The 20,666-nt window shown below is 45.0% G+C and overlaps 1 protein-coding gene and 1 long non-coding RNA gene across 4 annotated transcripts in view; one reads left to right on the plus strand and one right to left on the minus strand.

The window, feature by feature from the left end:
• SPPL3 (signal peptide peptidase like 3) overlaps positions 1–20,666 on the plus strand; it is a 61,843-nt gene that overhangs the window by 8,785 nt on the left and 32,392 nt on the right. The window contains exon 1 of one of the 3 annotated variants that reach the window (XM_035099418.3): positions 15,422–15,820. The exons of the other annotated variants lie outside the window; for them this stretch is intronic. Coding sequence (XP_034955309.1) covers positions 15,798–15,820 — 23 coding nt within the window. The 5' untranslated portion in view covers positions 15,422–15,797. Of the gene's footprint in view, positions 1–15,421; positions 15,821–20,666 lie in introns of those variants that run through there. 3 annotated transcript variants of the gene reach the window in all.
• On the minus strand, positions 8,521–15,368 carry LOC118076571 (uncharacterized). Its single transcript, XR_015947517.1, has 3 exons — positions 15,264–15,368; positions 12,163–12,270; positions 8,521–8,981 (listed from the first exon to the last, which is right to left on the minus strand). It is a non-coding gene; the product is annotated as an uncharacterized LOC118076571 (long non-coding RNA).

The raw sequence follows: 20,666 nt of genomic DNA on the forward strand, positions 1-20,666 counted from the left end.
AATAGTTTAAAAGTAATTAGACTGAGTGTCTAATAAATTAAAACAATATGCACATTTCTATGCAATTTTCCATAATATGTTATATGTCCCTATGTTATTTTCTTCTAATATATGCATGTTTATGCACACTTTATCCCAGTCAACACATTTTTTTTCACATTTGTTAGCTAGCTAGAGAACTGCACTGCAAAATTTGGAAAAGTGCAAATTTTGAAGGATGGTTCTGCATTTCGGTCTGTGTATTGTTTCAGAAAGTGCAAATTCAGTAGGTCTGTCTTTATAGGAGAACTAAAATGACTTCCAATGAAAAACAAACCTGAGTAATCCAAATCCCAGGGCGGTTCTGCAATTACACGTTTCCATCCATGTTTTAAAAAATAAGATAAAAGACAAGTATATATTGCAGCTACACTGAGGAGATGTGATAGCCCTCTATTCAAATATCTAAAGCGTTTTCACATGGAGAATGGAGCAAGCTTGTTTTCTCCTACTTCAGATGCTAGAACCCAAACCAATGGATTCAAAGTTACAAGAAAGGAGATTCCAACTTAACATCAGGATGAATTTTCTGACATGAAGTTCTATTTGACAGTGGAACAGACTCCCACAAGAGGTGGTAAAACTCTTCTTTGTTGGAGGTTTTCAAACAGAAGTAGGATGGCCATCTGTCATGTATGTTCTAGTTGACATTCCAGTGTTGCAAGGGGGGACTAGATGACCCTCAGGATCCCTTCCAACTCTATTCTATTATAATAATAATTCTATTATTATTTTTTATTCTGTTATTAGGCAGGCACCTTCACAGTACTCTCTGGCACCTGCTTACAACATTTTGGCTTAGACAAGTCTATCCAGATGTTTAGAAAGTTGATTAGAGTTTTATTCTTAGTCTATTGTTATTTTAACTTTTCAAAAGTGTTGAATTATTGTTGCTAATTATTCTTATTGATAATCTTACTATAATCTTATTATTTATTTATTATAATTATTATAGTAACACTTTGAACGTAGCCTGGTAACATCTCCACCCCTCTTTTGCAAAAGAGCCCAGGTTGGGAAATAAAGCAGCAAAACAGCAGAACTTTTAAAAAACATTTCGGAACATCTGAAAACATTTCAAAGCAATTCAGTATCCTCACAGTAAATAATTTAATGGCTGCCAACAGTGCTATTTTTCTAGAAAAAGAGGTGTTACTGCCAGAACTCACTGTGAATTCCACCCTTGTTCTCTTAGAATGACAATGGTGCCCACCCGAGAGGTGCTGGAACTCTGTTCCGGCTGGAAAAAAAAAGCCCTGGTTGCCAGTAGCAGTATCTGTCAGCCCTCAAAGGCCTGGGTGAACATGATTTTCATCTTCTACTGGGAAGGTGTTCCACAAACAGGGGGCCACCACTGAGAAGACCCTGTAGTTAATCAGCACCAACTGGACAGTTCCATGTTGTGGCACCACCAACAGGGCCTCCCCTGCTGATCATAAAGCCCAAGATGGTTGATATTGAGGGAGGTGGCCTGCCCTTGGATACCCTAGTGCAGAGGTTTTCAACCTTTTTGAGTCCATGGCTCCCTTGCAAAACTACATTCTTTCTGCGGGACCCCTGGGGGGCTCAGGAGCCCAGTTATGTCACCCCTCGCCTGCAGAATTGGCAGCCTCTCACCCTTTTTCGAATACCCTCCCTTGTGGAGTGTTCCCTCTTCCTCCTCTCCCCTCTCCATGGGACTCCTCGGGGCAGCCGCTGCTGCTGTTACCCCTGGTCTCTTAGACCCAAAGAGAGGCACCTCCTCCCACTGCCCCACAGGGGCCTGGGACTTGTCTGTCCATTCCCAGCAGCAAGGGCTGGTGGACTGGCTGGGATCCCTCACCCACTTGCTTGCTTACTCCAAAGCCACCTCAGCTCCTGGCAACCAGCACCTCCTTGCCAGCCCCAGAGGCACCATTTGCCTGGGGAGCTTGTAGCCAGGGCTGTTGCACAAACAGCCGCTAGGGTTGCCAGACTCAATAGAGGACAGGACTTCTGTGCCTTTAATTGCCCTGCTCTATTTTGAGTCTGGAAACCTTAAAGAGAAACCAGCAGACCCTTTGTTTAATTTCCAAGCAAAGGGTCTGCTGGTTTCTCTTTAAGGTTTCCAGACTCAAAAGAGAGCAGGGTAATTAAAGGCACAGAAGTCTGGGATAAAGTATACAACAACTTGAAAAGGATGCTGAAATTCACATTTGAAAAGAGCCCAGAAATTTTCTTGCTAAGTATGATCCCGAGCAAAATACCAAAAGACAGAATTAATATTCTGCTTTATGCCTGCGCAGCAGCCAGGACACTAATCGCACTAAAGTGGAAAGGGGAAAACTTACCAACGGTTCAGGAATGGGAGGGAAAAATGATAGAATATTTGAGGATGGCGAAAATGACTGCAATAATTAGGAATGTACCAAGACAGAAAATAATGGGGGAATGGAAATATGTCCAAGATTACTTGGAAAAAGAAAATATAGAGAATAAGATAGTGATGTGCTTAGAGTGAAGGTATAAGGGGAGAAGATTAATTGGTAAATACGGAAAGGATTTAAGATTGGAAAAGTAAGAGGTATAGCAAGGGAAAGAGAATAAACAGAGGGAAGCGTGTGATAGATGGTTGGAAGTGTTCTTTTTTCTTTTCTTTTCTTTTGTATATTTCTTTTTTTTCTTCTTCTTTTTTCTTGTATATTTTTTTGTATTTTTGTATGTTTGTATGCTCTCCTTTTCCCTTTTTTTTCTTTTCAAGAAATTGGTTTGTAAGAAGAGAATGGATGCATTATGTATTGCTTTATAATTTTTGTACACCTCTTTTATTATGATTTGAGTGTGATTGATATTCATATTTGTACTTTGATTTTAAAGAAATCATCCTATATAATAATGTCCATGTTGTCCCTGCGTCCAGATGTCCCGTGTGTCCCTGGGGTACTGCGCATGTCCCCCAGAGACACAGGGATTGGACGGAGGGACAACCAGGGACACAGGGATTGGACCCGTGCTCTCGGGACACAGGGAACAGCCAACTGCCGCTCCGCCAACCGCCGCTCCGAAGCCCAGTCTCATGCTGGAGGTGCGCGGTGAGGCGGCGGGGGAGAGAAGCGCTCCCCCCCCCCCGGCAGCCTTGCCGCACACCTCCGGCATGGGACGGCGCTTCCTCGGGGAACCCGAGGAAGCCGAAGCGGCAGCGGGCGCGGAGGGAGGCCCGCTTTGGCTTGGCAGCGGCGGGAAGAAGGGGAGGAATTCCTCCCCTTTTTCCCGCCACCGCCAAGCCAGTCCCGGAGCCGAATTGCGGCGCGGCGGGGTTTTTCGCTGTTTGCCTCCCCCAGGGGAAGGCAAACGGCGAAAAGCCCCCGCTGCGGACTGGCTTGGCGGTGGCGGGAACATCCCGCCACCGCCAAGCCAGTCCCGGAGCCGAATTGCGGCGCGGCGGGGTTTTTCGCCGTTTGCCTCCCCCAGGGGAAGGCAAACGGCGAAAAACCCCCGCTGCGGACTGGCTTGGCGGTGGCGGGAAGACCCGCCACCGCCAAGCCAGTCCCGGAGCCGATTTGCGGCGCGGCGGGGTTTTTCGCCGTTTGCCTCCCCCAGGGGAAGGCAAACGGCGAAAAACCCCCGCTGCGGACTGGCTTGGCGGTGGCGGGAAGACCCGCCACCGCCAAGCCAGTCCCGGAGCCGATTTGCGGCGCGGCGGGGTTTTTCGCCGTTTGCCTCCCCCAGGGGAAGGCAAACGGCGAAAAACCCCCACTGCGGACTGGCTTGGCGGTGGCGGGAAGACCCGCCACCGCCAAGCCAGTCCCGGAGCCGATTTGCGGCGCGGCGGGGTTTTTCGCCGTTTGCCTCCCCCAGGGGAAGGCAAACGGCGAAAAACCCCCACTGCGGACTGGCTTGGCGGTGGCGGGAAGACCCGCCACCGCCAAGCCAGTCCCGGAGCCGATTTGCGGCGCGGCGGGGTTTTTCGCCGTTTGCCTCCCCCTCAGGGGAAGGCAAACGGCGAAAAGCCCCCGCTGCGAACTGGCTTGGTGGTGGCGGGAAGACCCGCCACCGCCAAGCCAGTCCCGGCAGGCCGCTTTCTCTAGCGCCCGTTTTTAAACGGGCTAAAATCCACTAGTAAATATATATTTTAACCTTAAAAAAAAAGGCACAGAAGTCCTGTCCTTTATTGAGTCTGGCAACCCTAACAGCCGCACAAGCCTTTGGGAGGCAGAGAGGCAAGAGGACATCAGAGGAGGGAGGGAAGGAAGGAAGGAAAGAGGGACAGAGGCTAGTGTTGCCCCATGGCTCCCCTGACAATCATTCAAGGCACCCCAGGGTGCCACGGCACACTGGTTGAAAACCTTTTTCCTGGTGCTTTAATAGACTATCTGTGTATTACATATACTTCTATTTGGCAGCTCAGGTACGCAAAATGAAAGAGATCTTGACAGATCTCATCCTGCCCCTTTACTTCCTGGCCTGTGATTATCCCATTATAAGACAAAGCCAGGTGTCTCTCTCTTGATGACTGGGCTGATAGCTCCACCCAAAGTTTCTACGCCCACCTGTCCTCAGCAGCTGACAGGTAACTCGAGTGAGTTATACAACCTGGCCAGAACCAGCTTTCCGCAGGGAAACTTGCCATGTCCAGGGCTTGGCTTATGGTTCAGAAGGTTTTTGGCCGAGTGGTCCTCAAGGCATTCTATATTGATAGCCATCTGTCAGGGATTCTTTAGTTATGATTCCTGCATTGCAGGGGGCTGGTCCCAAATTACCTTTTGAGTCTCTTCTAATTCTAACATTCTATGATGGCGACTTACAACAGCCTGGTGCATGCCCGCACCCATGTTTTTTGGACTACATCTCCCATCAGCCCCATCCAGCATGGCTGTGCTTCCATTAACTCCAGCATCGTACGGCTGTGCTGGCAGGGCCTGATGGGAGCTGTAGTGCAAAAGATGCTTTAAATGTACGAGGTGTATTCAGCCAAGCGAACACATGCAACTGCTTCAGCGTAGGTGCTGAGTTGGGGCTAGAGAAGTTTAGAAGCAGTGAGCAAATCCGAGAAACACAGGGCTGGGGGTTTCTGTCCTTGACTGCCGGCTTTCTGATTCTTCTTTTATCCAGGACGGAAAGGCAGAAGACCGAAGAAAAATGTGGATAGGATGTGCACATTGTTGGTATCGGAAAGAAGAGTGCCACTTAGTGGCCAAACTGACCTGTTGCACTACTTTAAAACAGCCTGTTTGGTGCATCGGATGCAGGAGTGAGGAACGTTTTCAAGTTGAGGGCCACATTCCCTTCTGAGCAACCTTTCGAGGGCCACATGCCAAAAGTGGCCAAGGCCAGAGGCAGAATAAAAAGTGGGTGGAACAATGAGTGCAAACTTTGCCTTTGTACAGTAGGCTTGTTTCTACACACCTCACTCTCTCCTCCACCCAGACAAGCAAGAGGCATGATCAGAATTCAAGGGGACATTAGGGCTGGGTGATACCTGGTTTTCAACATCGCAATATATCACCAGCTAAAGATCGCAATATACTTATATATCACCATGTCTGAAAGGATGGAGCTATGTAGAGGCATTGGTTGGCTTCACAGTTTTTCCCATATTGTTTTTTTGCATACACACAGTCTCACAATACAGTATATTGCCAGGTCAGAAACTATGAAACCAATATCATGATATGGACTTGAAACCGGCTTTGGGCGATCTATCACCCAGTCCTAACACATCATGATTCGCCAGGTCAAAAACTATTGCTAGGTCGAAAACTATGAAACCAATATCATGATGTGGACTTCAAAACGGTTTTGGAGGATATATCGCCCAGTCCTACTGTGGATATAATTGGATCTCGCCTATTGACTCTAACAACACTTTGAAAGACTTGTTTTTTGTTTGTCCCCCCCCCCCCTAGATAGTGAGGTATATTTTGAATGAATGAATGAATGAATGAATGAATGAATGAATGAATAAATGTATATAAAAATTGTGTAGATCTGTCATATTTTTTACATTTTTCTGCACCTTGAAAGCACATGTTAAGGAAATTCCCCCCCCCCCAGTATTCTGGGCACTGTAGTTTTCCCCTCACAAAGTTAACAGTTCTAACAAGCCTTAACAAACTACTATGCCCATAATACCTTTTGGGGGGGGGATGCCTTTTGAATGTGAGAAAAGGATCCTGGACCAGGTGGAACTTCGGTCTGATCTAGCAGGCTCTTCTTAGGAAGCGACAGGACATGCCCAGTTCGAAACAATTATGTATGCAGTTAAACTTTCAAAGGTCCAGACCAGACCATGGGTAGGCAAACTAATCTGGATCCGGCCCAATCGCCTTCTAAATTCGGCCCACGGACAGTCTGGGAATCAGTGTGTTTTTACATGAGTAGAATGTGTGCTTTTATTTAAAAATGCATCTCTGGGTTATTTGTGGGGCCTGCCTGGTGTTTTTACATGAGTAGAATGTGTGCTTTTATTTAAAAATGCATCTCTGGGTTATTTGTGGGGCATCGTTCATTTCCCCTGCAAAAAATATAGTCCGGCCCCCCACAAGGTCTTAGGGACAGTGGACTGGCACTGTGCTGAAAAAGTTTGTTGACACCTGGTCCAGACAGCATTGAAAGCAGATGGGTCTTTTGGTATCACCTCAATGCCATCATGGATGCACAAGTCACAATAAAATGGACCTTGGAGGAGGGGCTCAAAGGCTGCTACTCAAGTGTTCGATTCAGTTGCTTGTTAAAAAAGGAAGCCACCTTGTGTACTGACCTTTTCATTCCCTAGGAGAGGAATCATTTCAAACCAAAGGAGCCTCAAAAAAAACCCATGTGCCCTTAATTATCAAACCACTAAAATTGGTTCCCACTGATTAATCAACCTGTAGCTGGTGCCCCAATGAAAGCTTGCTATCTCCTATCTCCTCCAGAACTACTCTCAAAGAAGCCCTGCTTACGTCAGCAGTAAAACAAGTGTAAAATGAGCAGCAGTTAAAAGTCATGTGCAAAAATTGTGAAACTTGGGCTCCAACCTGTTTCACTTCATCTTCCCCCCCCCCCATCTTCCCTTCAGTGTGGGAAACATTCATTTGCCATAGGCCAGACACGACTAGCCCAGTTTCTGTCCTGTCCCAGTGGGGGGGAAAAGACTGCTGAGGAGGAGCAGATGAGGAGGCTTAACAGTGTTTAAAGTAGATGAAGCAATTCCACTCATTATCATTATGATAATAATAGTAATTATGCCATTAACCTTTCTAGCAACTTTCCCAAGAGAGCCAGCAAGTGCTGTAATGCAGACACATGATAATGATTCTGTGGTCATACAGGCTGCAATCTTCAAACCACTTACTCTGAAGTAGTCTTATTAAAGTCCCTTGGGCACTTCTCAAGGGTAAGAAGTTGGACGAGACTGTGTTTAATGTATTCACTTCAGGGTTCTGGAGTGATAGGGAGTGTGCATCCTCTGTGTGTGTGTTGCAGTATCTTTTCCAGTCCCTCCTCTTTCTTCTCTTTGATAGACAGAATCATTTGGTGGGTGTGGGAAATGCATTATTTACCTGTACAGTGGTACCTCTACTTACGAATGTTTCTACTTACGAATGGAGCTCCGTCCGCCATCTTGGATGCGGTTTAGATAGGATTTTTTCTACTTACGAATTTTTAGATAGGGTTGCTTCTACTTACGAATTTTTTCTCCCAATGCATTCCTATGGGATTCGACTTACAATTTTTTTTCGACTTACAAATGTGTGTTCAGAACGCATTAAATTCGTAAGTAGAGGTACCACTGTACAGTGGTGCCTCGCAAGACGAATTTAATTCGTTCCACGAGTCAATTCGTTTTGCGAAAAATTCATCTTGCGAATCGCAGTTTCCCATAGGAATGCAAATAATTTTTTTTTTGCCCATAGGAACGCATTAATTAAATTTCAATGCATTCCTATGGGAAACCGCGATTCGCAAGACGAATTTTTCGCAAAATGAATTCGTCTTGCGAGTCACCATCAGATCGCAAGATGCATTCATCTTGCGAAAAATTCATCTTGCAGGGCATTCGTCTTGCGAGGTACCACTGTATTATTAAAACTGCAGAAATGGCAGTTTCACTGGGTTTTATCCAACTAATTTTTTTTCTCAGAGTAGATCAATTGAAATTCATGGGCCTAAATTAGTCTGAGCATTAATTTCAGTGGACCTACCCTTAGGACACTTGACTATCACTATCTTCAGTTGTATTCCAGCAAATTAAGGGTGCACAATGAAAGCTGATTTGGAGCGCAAGAGCCTGCTGGTTAAGGCCAAAGGGGAACCCACCCAGCTCAGCACCCTGTTCTCATAGTAGCCAACCCGATTCCCCAAAGGAAAGTCCTTGACCAGGACCAGAGAACATCAGCACTACTCTCCTCAATTGTGATTCCCAGCAAATGGTATTCAGAAGCATTGTTTCCTAGTATTATCAACCTTGGTGAAAGTCAGTGTAAAGAGAGAGAGAAATGACAAAAAGGTTTTTAATTTTTTAAAAAATACAATACATTGTTTAAATTGAAAAATATTTATTTCATTACAGATACCGTAATATAAATCTGTATATATGATATGATATGATATGATATTATAAATGTCTTCTTCTTATTATTTGAATTTATATACCACCCTATACCCAGAGGCCTTAGGGCGGTTCACAGAACAAAATCAAAATATAAAACCACAAAATATATATAGTGGACCCTCTGGATACAAATTTAATTCATTCCGGGGGTCCGTGCACACCCTGAAAAATCCGTATCCAGAGGCACCTGTTCTGTGCATGTGCACGGGGCGGTAGCCCACTTCTGCGCATGTGCGGCTGGCGGTAGCCCGCTTCTGTGCATGTGCGGCCGGTGGTAGCCCACTTCTGTGCAGGCACGGCTGCCGACAGCCTTCCCATTATTTCCAGGTTCGCCGTGTGCGTATCCTGAAGAATACGCAACCAGAGAGGTACGTAACCCGAGGTTCCACTGTAATCAAAATAAAAACAACCCAATAACTGCCCCTCCAAAAAACACCCACATTTTAAAAGGACATAGGATATCAGTCAAATCAACCCAAGGCCTGGTTAAAAAGGAACTTTTTTGCCTGGCACCTAAAAGTGTACATTGAAGGTGCCAGGCGAACTTCTCTGGGGAGAGCATTCCACAGATGGGGAGCCACTGCAGAGAAGACCCGTTCTCATGTTGCCACCCTCGACACGAAGGAGGGCCTCGGAAGATGATATCAGGATCTAGGTAGGTTCATATGGAAAGAGGCGGCCCTTGAGGTATTGTGGTCTTAAACTATTCAAGGCTTTATAGGTCAAAACCAGCACTTTGATTCGGGCCCAGAAACTAATTGGTAGCCAGTGCAGTCGGACCAGGATCGGTGTAATATGCTCAAACTGTCTTGCTCCGGTGAGCAACCTGGCCTGAAGTTTCCGAACCGTCTTCAGAGGCAGCCCTACGTATAACACATTGCAATGATCTAACCTTGGAGTAACCAGAGCATAGACAACAGTAGTTAGGCTATCCCTGTCCAGATAGGAGCGTAGCTGGGCCACCAGCCGAAGCTGATGGAAGGCACTCCAGGCCACTGAGACCACCTGAGCCTCGAGCGACAGCAAAGGATTCTGGAGTACCACCAAGCTACGAACCTGCTCCTTCAAAGGAAGTGTAACCTTCAAGAACAGGTGACCTCCCAGCCATCTGGTCTAGGGAACCACCCACTAAAAGTGCCCCAGTCTTATCTAGATTGAGTTTCAGTTTGTTGGCTCTCATCCAGTCCATTACCGAGGCAAGACACTGATCCAGCACTTCCACTGCCTCACCTGCAGATGTAAAGGAGAAATAGAGCTGAGTGTCATCAGCATACTGCTGGCAATGTACTCCAAACCTCCAGATAGCCCCACCCAGTGGATTCATGTAGATGTTAAACGATGTGTGGGATAGGATTGAGGCCTGCGGAACCCCACATTGTAGGTTCCACGGGGCTGAAAAGCATCCCCCAAGCAACACCCTCTGGAAACGTCCATCCAAGTAGGACTGGAACCACCGCAAAGCGGTGCCACCCACGCCTAGTTTGGACAGCCGCTCCAGAAGGATACCATGGTCGATGGTATCAAAAGCTGCTGAGAGGTCGGGAAGAATTAACAGGGACGTGGTTTCCTTGTCTCTCTCTCGACAGAGGTCATCATAAAGGGTGACCAAGGCAATTTCTGTGCCAAAACCACGCCTAAACCCTGACTGAAATGGATCCAGAAAAATCAATTTCTTCCAAAAGTGCCTAGATCTGGTCTGCGACCTCTTGTTCCAGAACCTTGCTCAGGAAAGGAAGATTAGCAACTTGCTGGTAGTTAGTTAGGTTTGTCCGAATCCAGGGAAGGTTTCTCAATGAGTGGTTTTACCACTGCCTCTTTCAAACAGGCATGGACCACCCCCTTTTTTAAACAGGAATTGATCACCTCCCTGGCCCAGCCAGCTGTTCCCTCCCTGCTGGTTTTTATCAGCCAAGAGGGTCTAGAGCAGTGTTTCCCAACCTTGTGCCTCCAGATGTTTTGGGACTACAACTCCCATCATCCCTAGCTAGCAAGACCAGTGGTCAGGAATGATGGGAATTGTAGTCCGAAAACGCTGGAGGCACAAGGTTGGGAAACACTGGTCTAGAGCACAAGTGCTTGCCTTGACTGATCTGAGCACCTTGTCCACATTCTCGAGCCTTACCAGCTGAAATTCATCCGACACAACAGGACTAGACTGTGCTCTGGACGCCCCATGAGATTCATTTGCTATAACAGCAGTCAAGGTCTTGGTGGGTGCAAGCAATTAATATAACTAATAATTAATATTAGTTATATTATTAAATTGATTCAATTAGATATATGAAGTATATTATTTTTATCTTACCAGTAGATACATCATTGTGGGGGAAAACCATGTACATAAAAGAAAAGCATCTTTTTGGAGATCAGTGCCCCTTATTTGAATTATGGTGCTGGATGAGACTCTTGAGAGTCCCATGGACTGCAAGAAGATCAAACCTATCCATTCTTAAGGAAATCAGCCCTGAGTGCTCCCTGGAAGGACAGATCGTGAAGCTGAGGCTCCAATACTTTGGCCACCTCATGAGAAGAGAAGAATCCTTGGAAAAGACCCTGATGTTGGGAAAGATTGAGGGCACTAGGAGAAGGGGACGTCAGAGGACAAGATGGTTGGACAGTGTTCTCGAAGCTACGAACATGAGTTTGACCAAACTGCGGGAGGCAGTGCAAGACAGGAGTGCCTGGCGTGCTATGGTCCATGGGGTCACGAAGAGTCGGACACGACTAAACGACTAAACAACAACAACAGCCCCTTATAACCCCCCCCCAATTGAAATTCAGAGAATCTTCAACAAAAGGGGATACCTGTTTGCATCTTTTGAAATTAAAGAGGCAAAACCTGAGTTAAAACTGCACTATCCCTGAAACTAAACCCATGGCTAAAGCCATATAACTTTTTGGGGAAGTCTTAACAGCTGTCAGAACTGATCTTCTTTCTGGTGTCTTGCAGGTGCTGCCCAGTGTACAATTTCCAATTGTATTTGGCTGTATGTTATCTGCATTGGCATCTTTTGTACCATCAAATGCATCACCGAGAAATTTAAACCACCTGACACCTGTCAAATAACAGTGCAATCGTTTAAAGAAAACACCTCCTCTGTACAAATGGTTAAGAGTGATGATACTTCTGCTTATTGGCAGAATATGATTACATACTTGGTGATTGACTATAATGGCAATGTAGAAAATGTCCACCATTGTAAGAGTACAAAGGGTGACTTTGGGCCAGCCACTGCCTCTTAACCTAACCTACTTCACAGGGTTGTGGTGAGGATGAAATGGGAAGGTGGAGAACTACGTGTGCAACCTTGGAGGAAAGGAAGAATACAAATGCAATAATAACTAACCATATTTTAAGCAAAAAATAAAAATAAAATCCTTCCAGTAGCACCTTAGAGACCAACTAAGTTTGTCATAGGTATGAGCTTTCGTGTGCATGCACACTTCTTCAGATACCATGCACACAAAAGCTCATATCTATGACAAACTTAGTTGGTCTCCAAGGTGCTACTGGAAGGAATTTTTTTTATTTTTTGTTTCGACTACGTCAGACCAACACGGCTACCTACCTGTAACATGTTTTAAGCAGTCATTGCAATTGTTCCTCTTAAGCTACGGTAAGTGGGTGTCCAGAGATCCAGAACAAGGCTGTGTGTGTATACCTCTGGTCGCTTCACCTGAAAAAGGTTATTGCAGAATTGGAAAAAGTTCAGAAAAGAGCAATAAAAAGGATAAAGGGGATGGAGCAACTCCCCTATCAGGAAAGATAGCAGCGGTTGGAACATGATAGAAGTTTATAAAATCATGCATGGAATGGGAAAAGTGGATAGAGAAATGTTTTTTCTACTTCTCTCATAACAGTAGAACTTATGGACATCAAACGAAACTGAATGTTGTTAAGTCTCAGGACAGATGAAAGCACATTATGGAACTTGCTCCTACAGGGGGCTGGGATGACCACCAACTTGGATGGCTTTAAAGGAAGACTGGACAAATTCAGTAAAGCATCAACCATCAAAATTTTATTGCATTAGCCGGTTGGCCATAGCACATAACACATAAAACATTAATTATAATAGTAATAGTAATAATAATAATAATAATAATAATAATAATAATAATAATAAGTGGTAACCTACCGCTATTATACAGAACATATATCAAACACTTACAAAACATTGGGTATAAAAACATGCAATATAAAACAGAATTTGGTAAAAACTAGGATGCATCATGTGTGTTTTGTCCACTGGGGAATGTTTAGTGAGATCCGCGTCTAGAGAAAGTTAGCCAGTTGAGAGAGCTCCGAGTTTCAGGGCCTGCAAGATATAGATGGCCACTCTGCGGGTAACCCTGGGGTTAGCGTCCACCAATAGAAATTTCATGCGGTCGTCTTCCAAGGCAATAAGCGAAGGAATTAGTATGAGGAGCCTTGGTCTTATTGCGTCGTATAGAGGGCAGTGAAAGAAAAAATGGATAAAATCCTCTATCTTTCCCTTGTTGCACGGGCATAGTCGGAGATCAGGGTGTGTGTTGGAAAATATACCCTGTAAAAATGCTGTGGGAATGGAATGGAAGTGGGCAAGTGTGAAGGCCCTTCTTTGTGAAGGGTTCGTCAGGTCGCTCAAATAGTGAGCCACAGTAAGGCATTGATAGGCTATTAGCCACAATGGCTACCTATGCTCTCCTTCCACAGTCGGAGGCAATAATGTTTTGGAATGCCAGTTGCTGGAAAGCTTATGAGGAGAGAGTGCTCTTGTGCTTGGGTCCTGCTTGCAGTTTTCCCACATGTATCTGGCTTGCCACTGTGAGAACAGGATGCTGAACTACATGGGCCATTGGCCTGATCCAGCAGGCTCTTATTGTCTTCTTAATTGGAGAGTTCTTGTCACGGACTCTAGAGAGCTTTAGGGGCATCAGGACCAAAGGTCTACATATTTCCAAATTCCTCATTCCCACTGTATAATGCAGCTTCCTATGTTCCCATCGTTTGAACTACACCATTGCATAATATACATAGGCTGCAGGAACAGCTCGTCCACTTTGTATGCCAGCAGCATCTTTAGATAATAGTTCTGTACTTCCAGGAAGTGTGAAAAATATTTGGGAAGCACAAGTACCGGTAGGGAGGAAGGACAAAACAGTTTACTGGTCTTCATTGATGGCTGTGAAACGAAAGGAACCCAAACAAATAGGCAGAGACAGCAAATTACAGGTTTCTTATAATCCTCTTTCCTGTTGAGTTCAACAAGAGGAATGCTGAAACTGAGGAGGAGGAGGAGGAGGAGGAGGCTGACAGTCAGTTCCAAAAGAGAAGGCAGGAGGTGGGAGCTGGCTGAGGGCAGAATAAGGTTGGTGGGGCAGTACCCCATTTGCCCTAATGGACCAGCCTCCACTGTTCACCCACCAACTCTTAGAACAGAATAAAACTGAATAGAAACCCAAATTGAAGCTTAAAAACAAAATCCCACATATGGACATCTCCAAAGCCTACAATCAGATGTTTCAGCTGCTGTGGATGGCAATAAGAAGAGCTTGTTGGATCAGACATAATGGCCCTAGTCCAGCATCCTTTTCTCACAGTGGCCAACCAGATGTCCCATGGAGAATCCCGCAAAGCAGGACCCCAGTACAAGAGCGTTTCCCCCTCCTGCGATTTCAGGCACCTGGTATTTGGAAGCATTGCTGCCGCTGGAGGCAGAGAATACCCATCACAGCTAGTACCCATCGATAGCCCTCTCCTCCATGAATTTGTGTAACCCACTTTAAAAGCCATCTAGGTTGGTGGCAAGTTCTGTAGTTTTAACTATGCGCCACGTGCTCACTAGACGACCTTGGGGGCCAGTCGTGAACTCTCAGCCCAACCTACCTTGCAGGCTTCTTGTAGGGATTAGATGAAGAGAACCATGTATGCTGCCTTTCAGGAAAAGGCAGGATGCAAAAGTAACAAATATAACACAATACTGCACAATGCTATAAAATTATTGTAATTGTTTTAGATCCTCCTCCTAGATTCTTTTTAAATTCTGGTTTCTTATATATATATATATATATATATATAGCAATTTTATTGAAAGTTCTTTTAGCATTTTAAAGACTAACTTAAGATTCAAACTCATTTATAAGAAAATAACAAAAAACGATTATCCCTAAAAAGGAAAAATAAAGAAAAAATATAAAACAATTTTTACAAAACACAATTGATTTTTTAAAAACGCTGGTTTCAATGTATGTAAGTGTGGTTTTTTTGCTTAACATATTTTAAGTTGCTATGGCAGAAAAACACCGCCTAATAAATTTAATAAATAAGAGTAACAATGCTATATAATGTATATGTGTATATTGCCAGCTCATATATAAACCGCACGTGCTAATAACAAAGTAATACTAATAATATTCGCTGGTGCGAGTGAGCGAAACCGCCCGCCAGGCCCGCCTGCATTTTCCGAAGGAGCTTCGTCGCACTCGTAGATCCCGGCGGAGGAAACAAAAAAGAATCCACCGCTGGTGGAAGCCGCGCAGGCGCAATGAGATCATCTTAATAATCCCCGCCCCCTCTTCTCCTTAAACTCGCCTCCATCTGCCGGTTCACCTTCATCTCAACAATATCCCACAGCGTGCTGCGCGCCGGCCCTCCAAACAAACACATAAAGACAAAAAAAACCCCTACCTCTCTCTCTCGACTCCTTCTTCAAAGGCCGCTGCGTCGAAACACGTGAGCCTGTTGTGAGCACGTGATCCGCCAGCGCCGCTAGCCTGGTTTGGTGTGCGCGCGCGCTCCCCTATCAAGCCCCGCCCCCTCGCTCTCCCTCCCCCCCCCCGCCGCCCGAGGACGCGCGGTCTCGCCTTCGGAGTTGTTCGTTGGCCGCCCGTTTCCCCTCGCACACCTTGGCCAGCGCCGCCGCCACCTCCTTGTAGTCGTAGCCGTCGGTCATGAGGCCCGCCCGCCGTCGCTGGAGCGCGGCCCAGCTGCCGCCGCTGCGGTTTGTGTGGCGCGGCTGCCGCTGAGGCGTCTCCGCCAGGGCGGAGGGGGTTCCCTTCTTCGCCTCTCAGTCGCCGCCGCCGCCGAGGCCGCCATGTTGGGCCGGGAGCCGCAGCGGGGCCGCCGCTGAGCCCTCTGAGAAGGGGAGAGGGAGCCAGGAGGACACGACGAAGACGACGACGGGAAGGACGAGGAGGGAGAGGAGCGGCCGGCGCCGGCGCCATGGCGGAGCAGACCTACTCCTGGTGAGGAGGCACCGCTGCTGCTAGGCCTCTCCCGAGTGGGGGAGCCTCTCTCTGCCTGCCTATGGAGGGGCTTCCATGGAATGCCCATCACCGTCGCCTCGGCCTCTTCCCTCCCGCCATGGGAGCGAGAGCTCTCGGCCTCAAAAGCAGGCCCCGGCCCTTGGCTGAAGGGAAGAAGAGAGAGCGGGGCAGGTCTTTCCTCCATAGGAATAGTTATCTCCCCACAACCCCCCTGAGCGAGGTGGCTCTATACGTATTCTACTACTGCTGCTGTTAAAGGCACAGGAGTAAAGGCCCATGGGGAAGTTGGCATCTAGCAGCCGCCACCCCTCCTTTCTCTCCCCCCCTCCTTTTCCTGACCTACCCCGCTTTAAACCCACCAGGAGGATGCCTCCTACAATGGACGTTCATTGCTGTGTGCATGAGGGGATAGGACGTAAACAAGCAGGAAAGATCTGCCCTTGGGAAAGGCCGAGCTGCAGCAACCTGTTGAGAGGTTGGCAGCCTTGCGCACCTCCCCCAACCCTATGTTTATTTTGTCCCAACTTGACACTGTGTCAGAGAGAGAGAGAGAGAGAGAGAGAGAGAGAGCAGTCCTGGCAAAGCTGCCCTTGCTGGTTCCTGCGACTGGCTTGGCAACCTCACTTGCCTCCTTTTGCAGCTTTTTGGGTTGTTTGTGTTTTGGAAGTGTCAAAGCATACTATGGGGGTGGGATTCATTCATAGTTGTCTCTTAATTCCCAAGTTCTTGAAAAGTAGCCTCGTAATAATGATCTTTTGATAACTTGAACTTTTTACAAATTACTGTGAAGAGCCTCCTGATTCAGATGCATGAAGTAAGTAGGCAGTGGTGCATGGCTGGTGTGTATTCAGTATGTGTTCATGCATCTTGCAAAATCTGATTCTCATACCATAAAAAAAATATAAGTGTATATATACACTAGTTTCACTTCTCCCCGCGGTGCTTGCTACAAAAGATCCTGTTACAATAAACTACAGTCCTTGGGTTTTAAGGTGCCACAAAATCCCAGGTGCACAACATTGGGGTGGTGATGTATTTCACCACTTGCTAGGCTGAATTAGAGACACCTGCCTGTATGGTGCAATCTATTTTGCCATCAACCAGTTGTTATTTAGAAGCCTGGTAGTGAAAGAGTCTCTGAGAAGATAATTTCTTACATTAAAAATGCAGAAGTGTAGAAGCATCTTTCTCAGGGTCCAGGTGCAGTGTACCTGGATTAAAGGAAGAAGACAAATACTATAAGCTTACGTTCTCTTGATGATGTGGTGGTTATAATTTGCTTGGTTATGGTGGCAACTCCAATATCAGCTTTTGGTGATTGTGAAATATTCTCTAGTTTGACACATACCTTGCAGATGTAGTCATGTTCTGATCTCTCCCGGCTGTAATAGAAGAGATTGTGTTTGAAAAAAGGCATTCCTATTTCTTTGCATATTTACTGAAAAGTAAGTATCACAGACTTATTCCTGAGCAGCTATGCATAGTTACAGCCTGATCTGAAGCAGGTTTGCTTGAATGCAAGGTGGATGGATAACATTGGAGCTAATGCCACACAAAGTGCTTAAGAAGAAAAAACAGTTGTTGGATAAATAACAGTGTTTTCTACTTAGTGCCTTCTATTATACATTATCTTTGTGATCGTTGCAACAACCTACTATATCAGGTTAGGTTGATCTCATGAGCGCTGACTGAAAGTTCTCAACCTATATAGAATGGAGTTGGTTTCTTATCAGACATTGTTATTATCCCACATTAGGAGATTAAGTGAATGACCTGAGTTGGACTGTCCAGGGACTTCTGGCTCAAGTGAAATTTGAACTAGGGTCTTGGTTCATATTCTTAGTCCCTTTGCTAAACTAAAGGGCTAGCTAGACTTTACTTTCAGTTTCCAACAGTTGCCAGCCAGATGCCTCTGAAATCGCGCAAGAGGGTGTGATGTGAGTATCATCCTCTCTTCCTCCTAGAATCTGGTACCCACAAGCACACTTCTTCTAAATATAGTGTTTCATAATAAAATTACAGGGAGCTAGGTTTTAAAGTGATGTGATCATCCAAGAAATGGTGTGTGAATCCTGGATGATGACTTAGATGGGGAAAATAATGGTCAAATCAGTTTTTAACTTTGAACTTTATTGGTTGGTCTTGGGCACGTGGGAGTGACCTGGTTCAGATGTTACAAACAGCCGCCAATCCATGTTTGATGGTGAGGCTTGTGTTTTGGACTTCTTGCTTTGCTTTGCTATACAGTGGAACCTCGGTTTATGAACACCTCGGTTTATGAATTTTCGGTTTATGAACGCTGCGTACCCATCTGGAACGGATTAATTCATTTTCCATTACTTTCAATGGGAAAGTTTGCTTCAGTTTATGAACGCTTCAGTTTATGAACAGACCTCCGGAACCAATTACACCCATGCTTCAGTTTATGAACGCTTCAGTTTAAGTACTCCGCGGATCCGTCTGGAACGGATTAATCCACTTTCCATTACTTTCAATGGGAAAGTTTGCTTCAGTTTATGAACGCTTACTCCACGGACCGTCTGGAACGGATTAATTCACTTTCCATTACTTTCAATGGGAAAGTTCGCTTCAGTTTATGAACGCTTCAGTTTATGAACAGACTTCCGGAACCAATTGTGTTCATAAACCGAGGTACCACTAACTATAGTTTGCTGTAATGTCCAAATCAGGTAAACTGGGATGGGAAACCTGTGGCCCTCCAGAAGTTGCTGGATGCCAACTCTCATCAGCTCCAGTCAACATGGCCAAGGGCCAGGGATGTTGACAGTTGATAGTTGACCAACATCTAGAGGTCTAAAGGTGAGCCAACCTTGAGGTAAGCTATGGTTACTACAAACCAAAGTTTGCTTCCAAATCAGATTTCAAACTATAGTTTCTGTTTTGGTGTGGAAGCAAACCAATAGCTGTAACAAACCAGGGATAATTGAAGGGGAGATGTGATATTTCATTGACAGTCTACCCTTGACTGACGTATATTCTGAATAGTGTCCGAATAGCTCTTATGTGCATCCTGGGATTAAATAGAATGTAGAAGGAAGGATATGTGTGCACAGCTTTTCCAGTGTTACTGGAGGTGCTGAAGAAGCAGGTTTCCTGATGGTATGGAAAACCCAGTAATGTGGGTTTTCTAGAAAATTTTCTAGAAAGCCTTCAAGCAATTTTACACAGAGCTAAGTGGGCCTTGTTGAGCATGTTTAGTTGACTTGCATTTATATACTTATTTACAGCACTATTACTGTAAATGCTGTTTTACAAAGAACAGGTATGACAGGTCCCAAGCCCAAAGGGGCTTACAGTCTAAAATAGACGCAAGGAAACAACAAAGGAAGGGGATTGGAAATGGAAGGCACAGGATTGCTTTAATGACATGTGCTAGGGGGGTGATGAAAAGCTTTACCAGGAAGGTTGAGTTTTGAGGAGGAATGGAAAAGAGGCAAAGTCATAAACCAAATTAAGAAATAAGGTCATGCTAATTTTGCATCCTTAATAAACGCATGAAAAGCTTCCCGCACAAATAGCTGAATTGAAATTTTAGGTTTCCCTCCCTCAGTAATGTTCACTTGTGCTGCAGTCCTATAGGCTTATGTGAGGTTTTTTTTATTGGAATACTAAGATGTAATAGCTTATACGTCCCTTACATTGTTTAGATTTTAAATCAAAAATTAAAGACACTGAAAACTGTTAGTGTACTAAAATCAGATATGATCGAGTCCAGCCACCAGTCCAAAAACTGCAGGTCAGGTCAGGTTTTTTTTTAACTTGCAAGGAGCTTGTGCATGAAGCACCCCTACTTTTGAGTGCAGTTTTTTACCTATGAAGGCACCCTTGGGCTGCTCTCTCAGCTTAAGGGAGACATGGAGTAGGCAGCTTAAGGAAATTTAAGGTTAGTTTTAACTTGTTTTATTTTTCTTGTATCTGTTTACTGTACATGACTGAAGCGTTAAGTGGCATATAAACTGGGGAAATAATAATATTAGAAAGCCTGAATAGCTCTTCACAGAAAAATATATGATATCTAGGGATAGTTGCGTGAAAAGCATTAATTAAAATTGTAGTTTTAGATCTATATAATATTGTAGGCATTTCAGTTGCCCAGTCTGATTTGTTATATTACTAACTGATTTCCTGAAATAGACATGGATATTTTTTTGCCAAAAATATAGCAATGAATTTTCTTCCAGAAAAAGAGACCCCCTTACATCACTGGTCCTTATGCACATACACCTCTTACACGTGCAGGATCTATTTATAACCTGAATGTAAGTAGTGGGTGGGAGCTGTTGCTATGATCCCACTTCCCTCCATTCAAGTGTGCATTCATTATCCTCAGTTTGTCATCTGAAAAGGACTTACAGTTTGCAGTAGCCATAGTTTGCATGATTTGGATGTCTTAGCAAATTAATACTGAGAGAGGTAACAGTGTTAAGTCTGTTGCAGCAAAAAGCAACAAAGACTCATGTAGCTCCTCAAAAACTATCATATATTATGGTACAGTATAAGCTTTTGTGGACCAGAATCCACTCTATCAGATGGCAATTATCATTTTCATGAACTAGACAGGAGGGAATGCATAAATCTGAGGCCTAACCCTGCTGGGCAAACTGGTTTCTTCTTGATATCTAAATCTCAGCCTAAAATACTTTGTAGAATTGTTATGCTGAAACACTGCTTTGAGGCAGATAAAATCAGTGTTAGAAACTCATATATTATAAGATAGGTGTCAAATGACTCCTTAAACCAAGGTTAAAGTTGCTAAAACAGAATATCTAGTTGCCATTTTTGGCGAAGACAGCTCTAAAGTTTA

This window comes from Zootoca vivipara, chromosome 16 (genome assembly GCF_965207765.1).
Source record: "Zootoca vivipara chromosome 16, rZooViv2.hap1.1, whole genome shotgun sequence".
Taxonomy (NCBI): domain Eukaryota; kingdom Metazoa; phylum Chordata; class Lepidosauria; order Squamata; family Lacertidae; genus Zootoca; species Zootoca vivipara.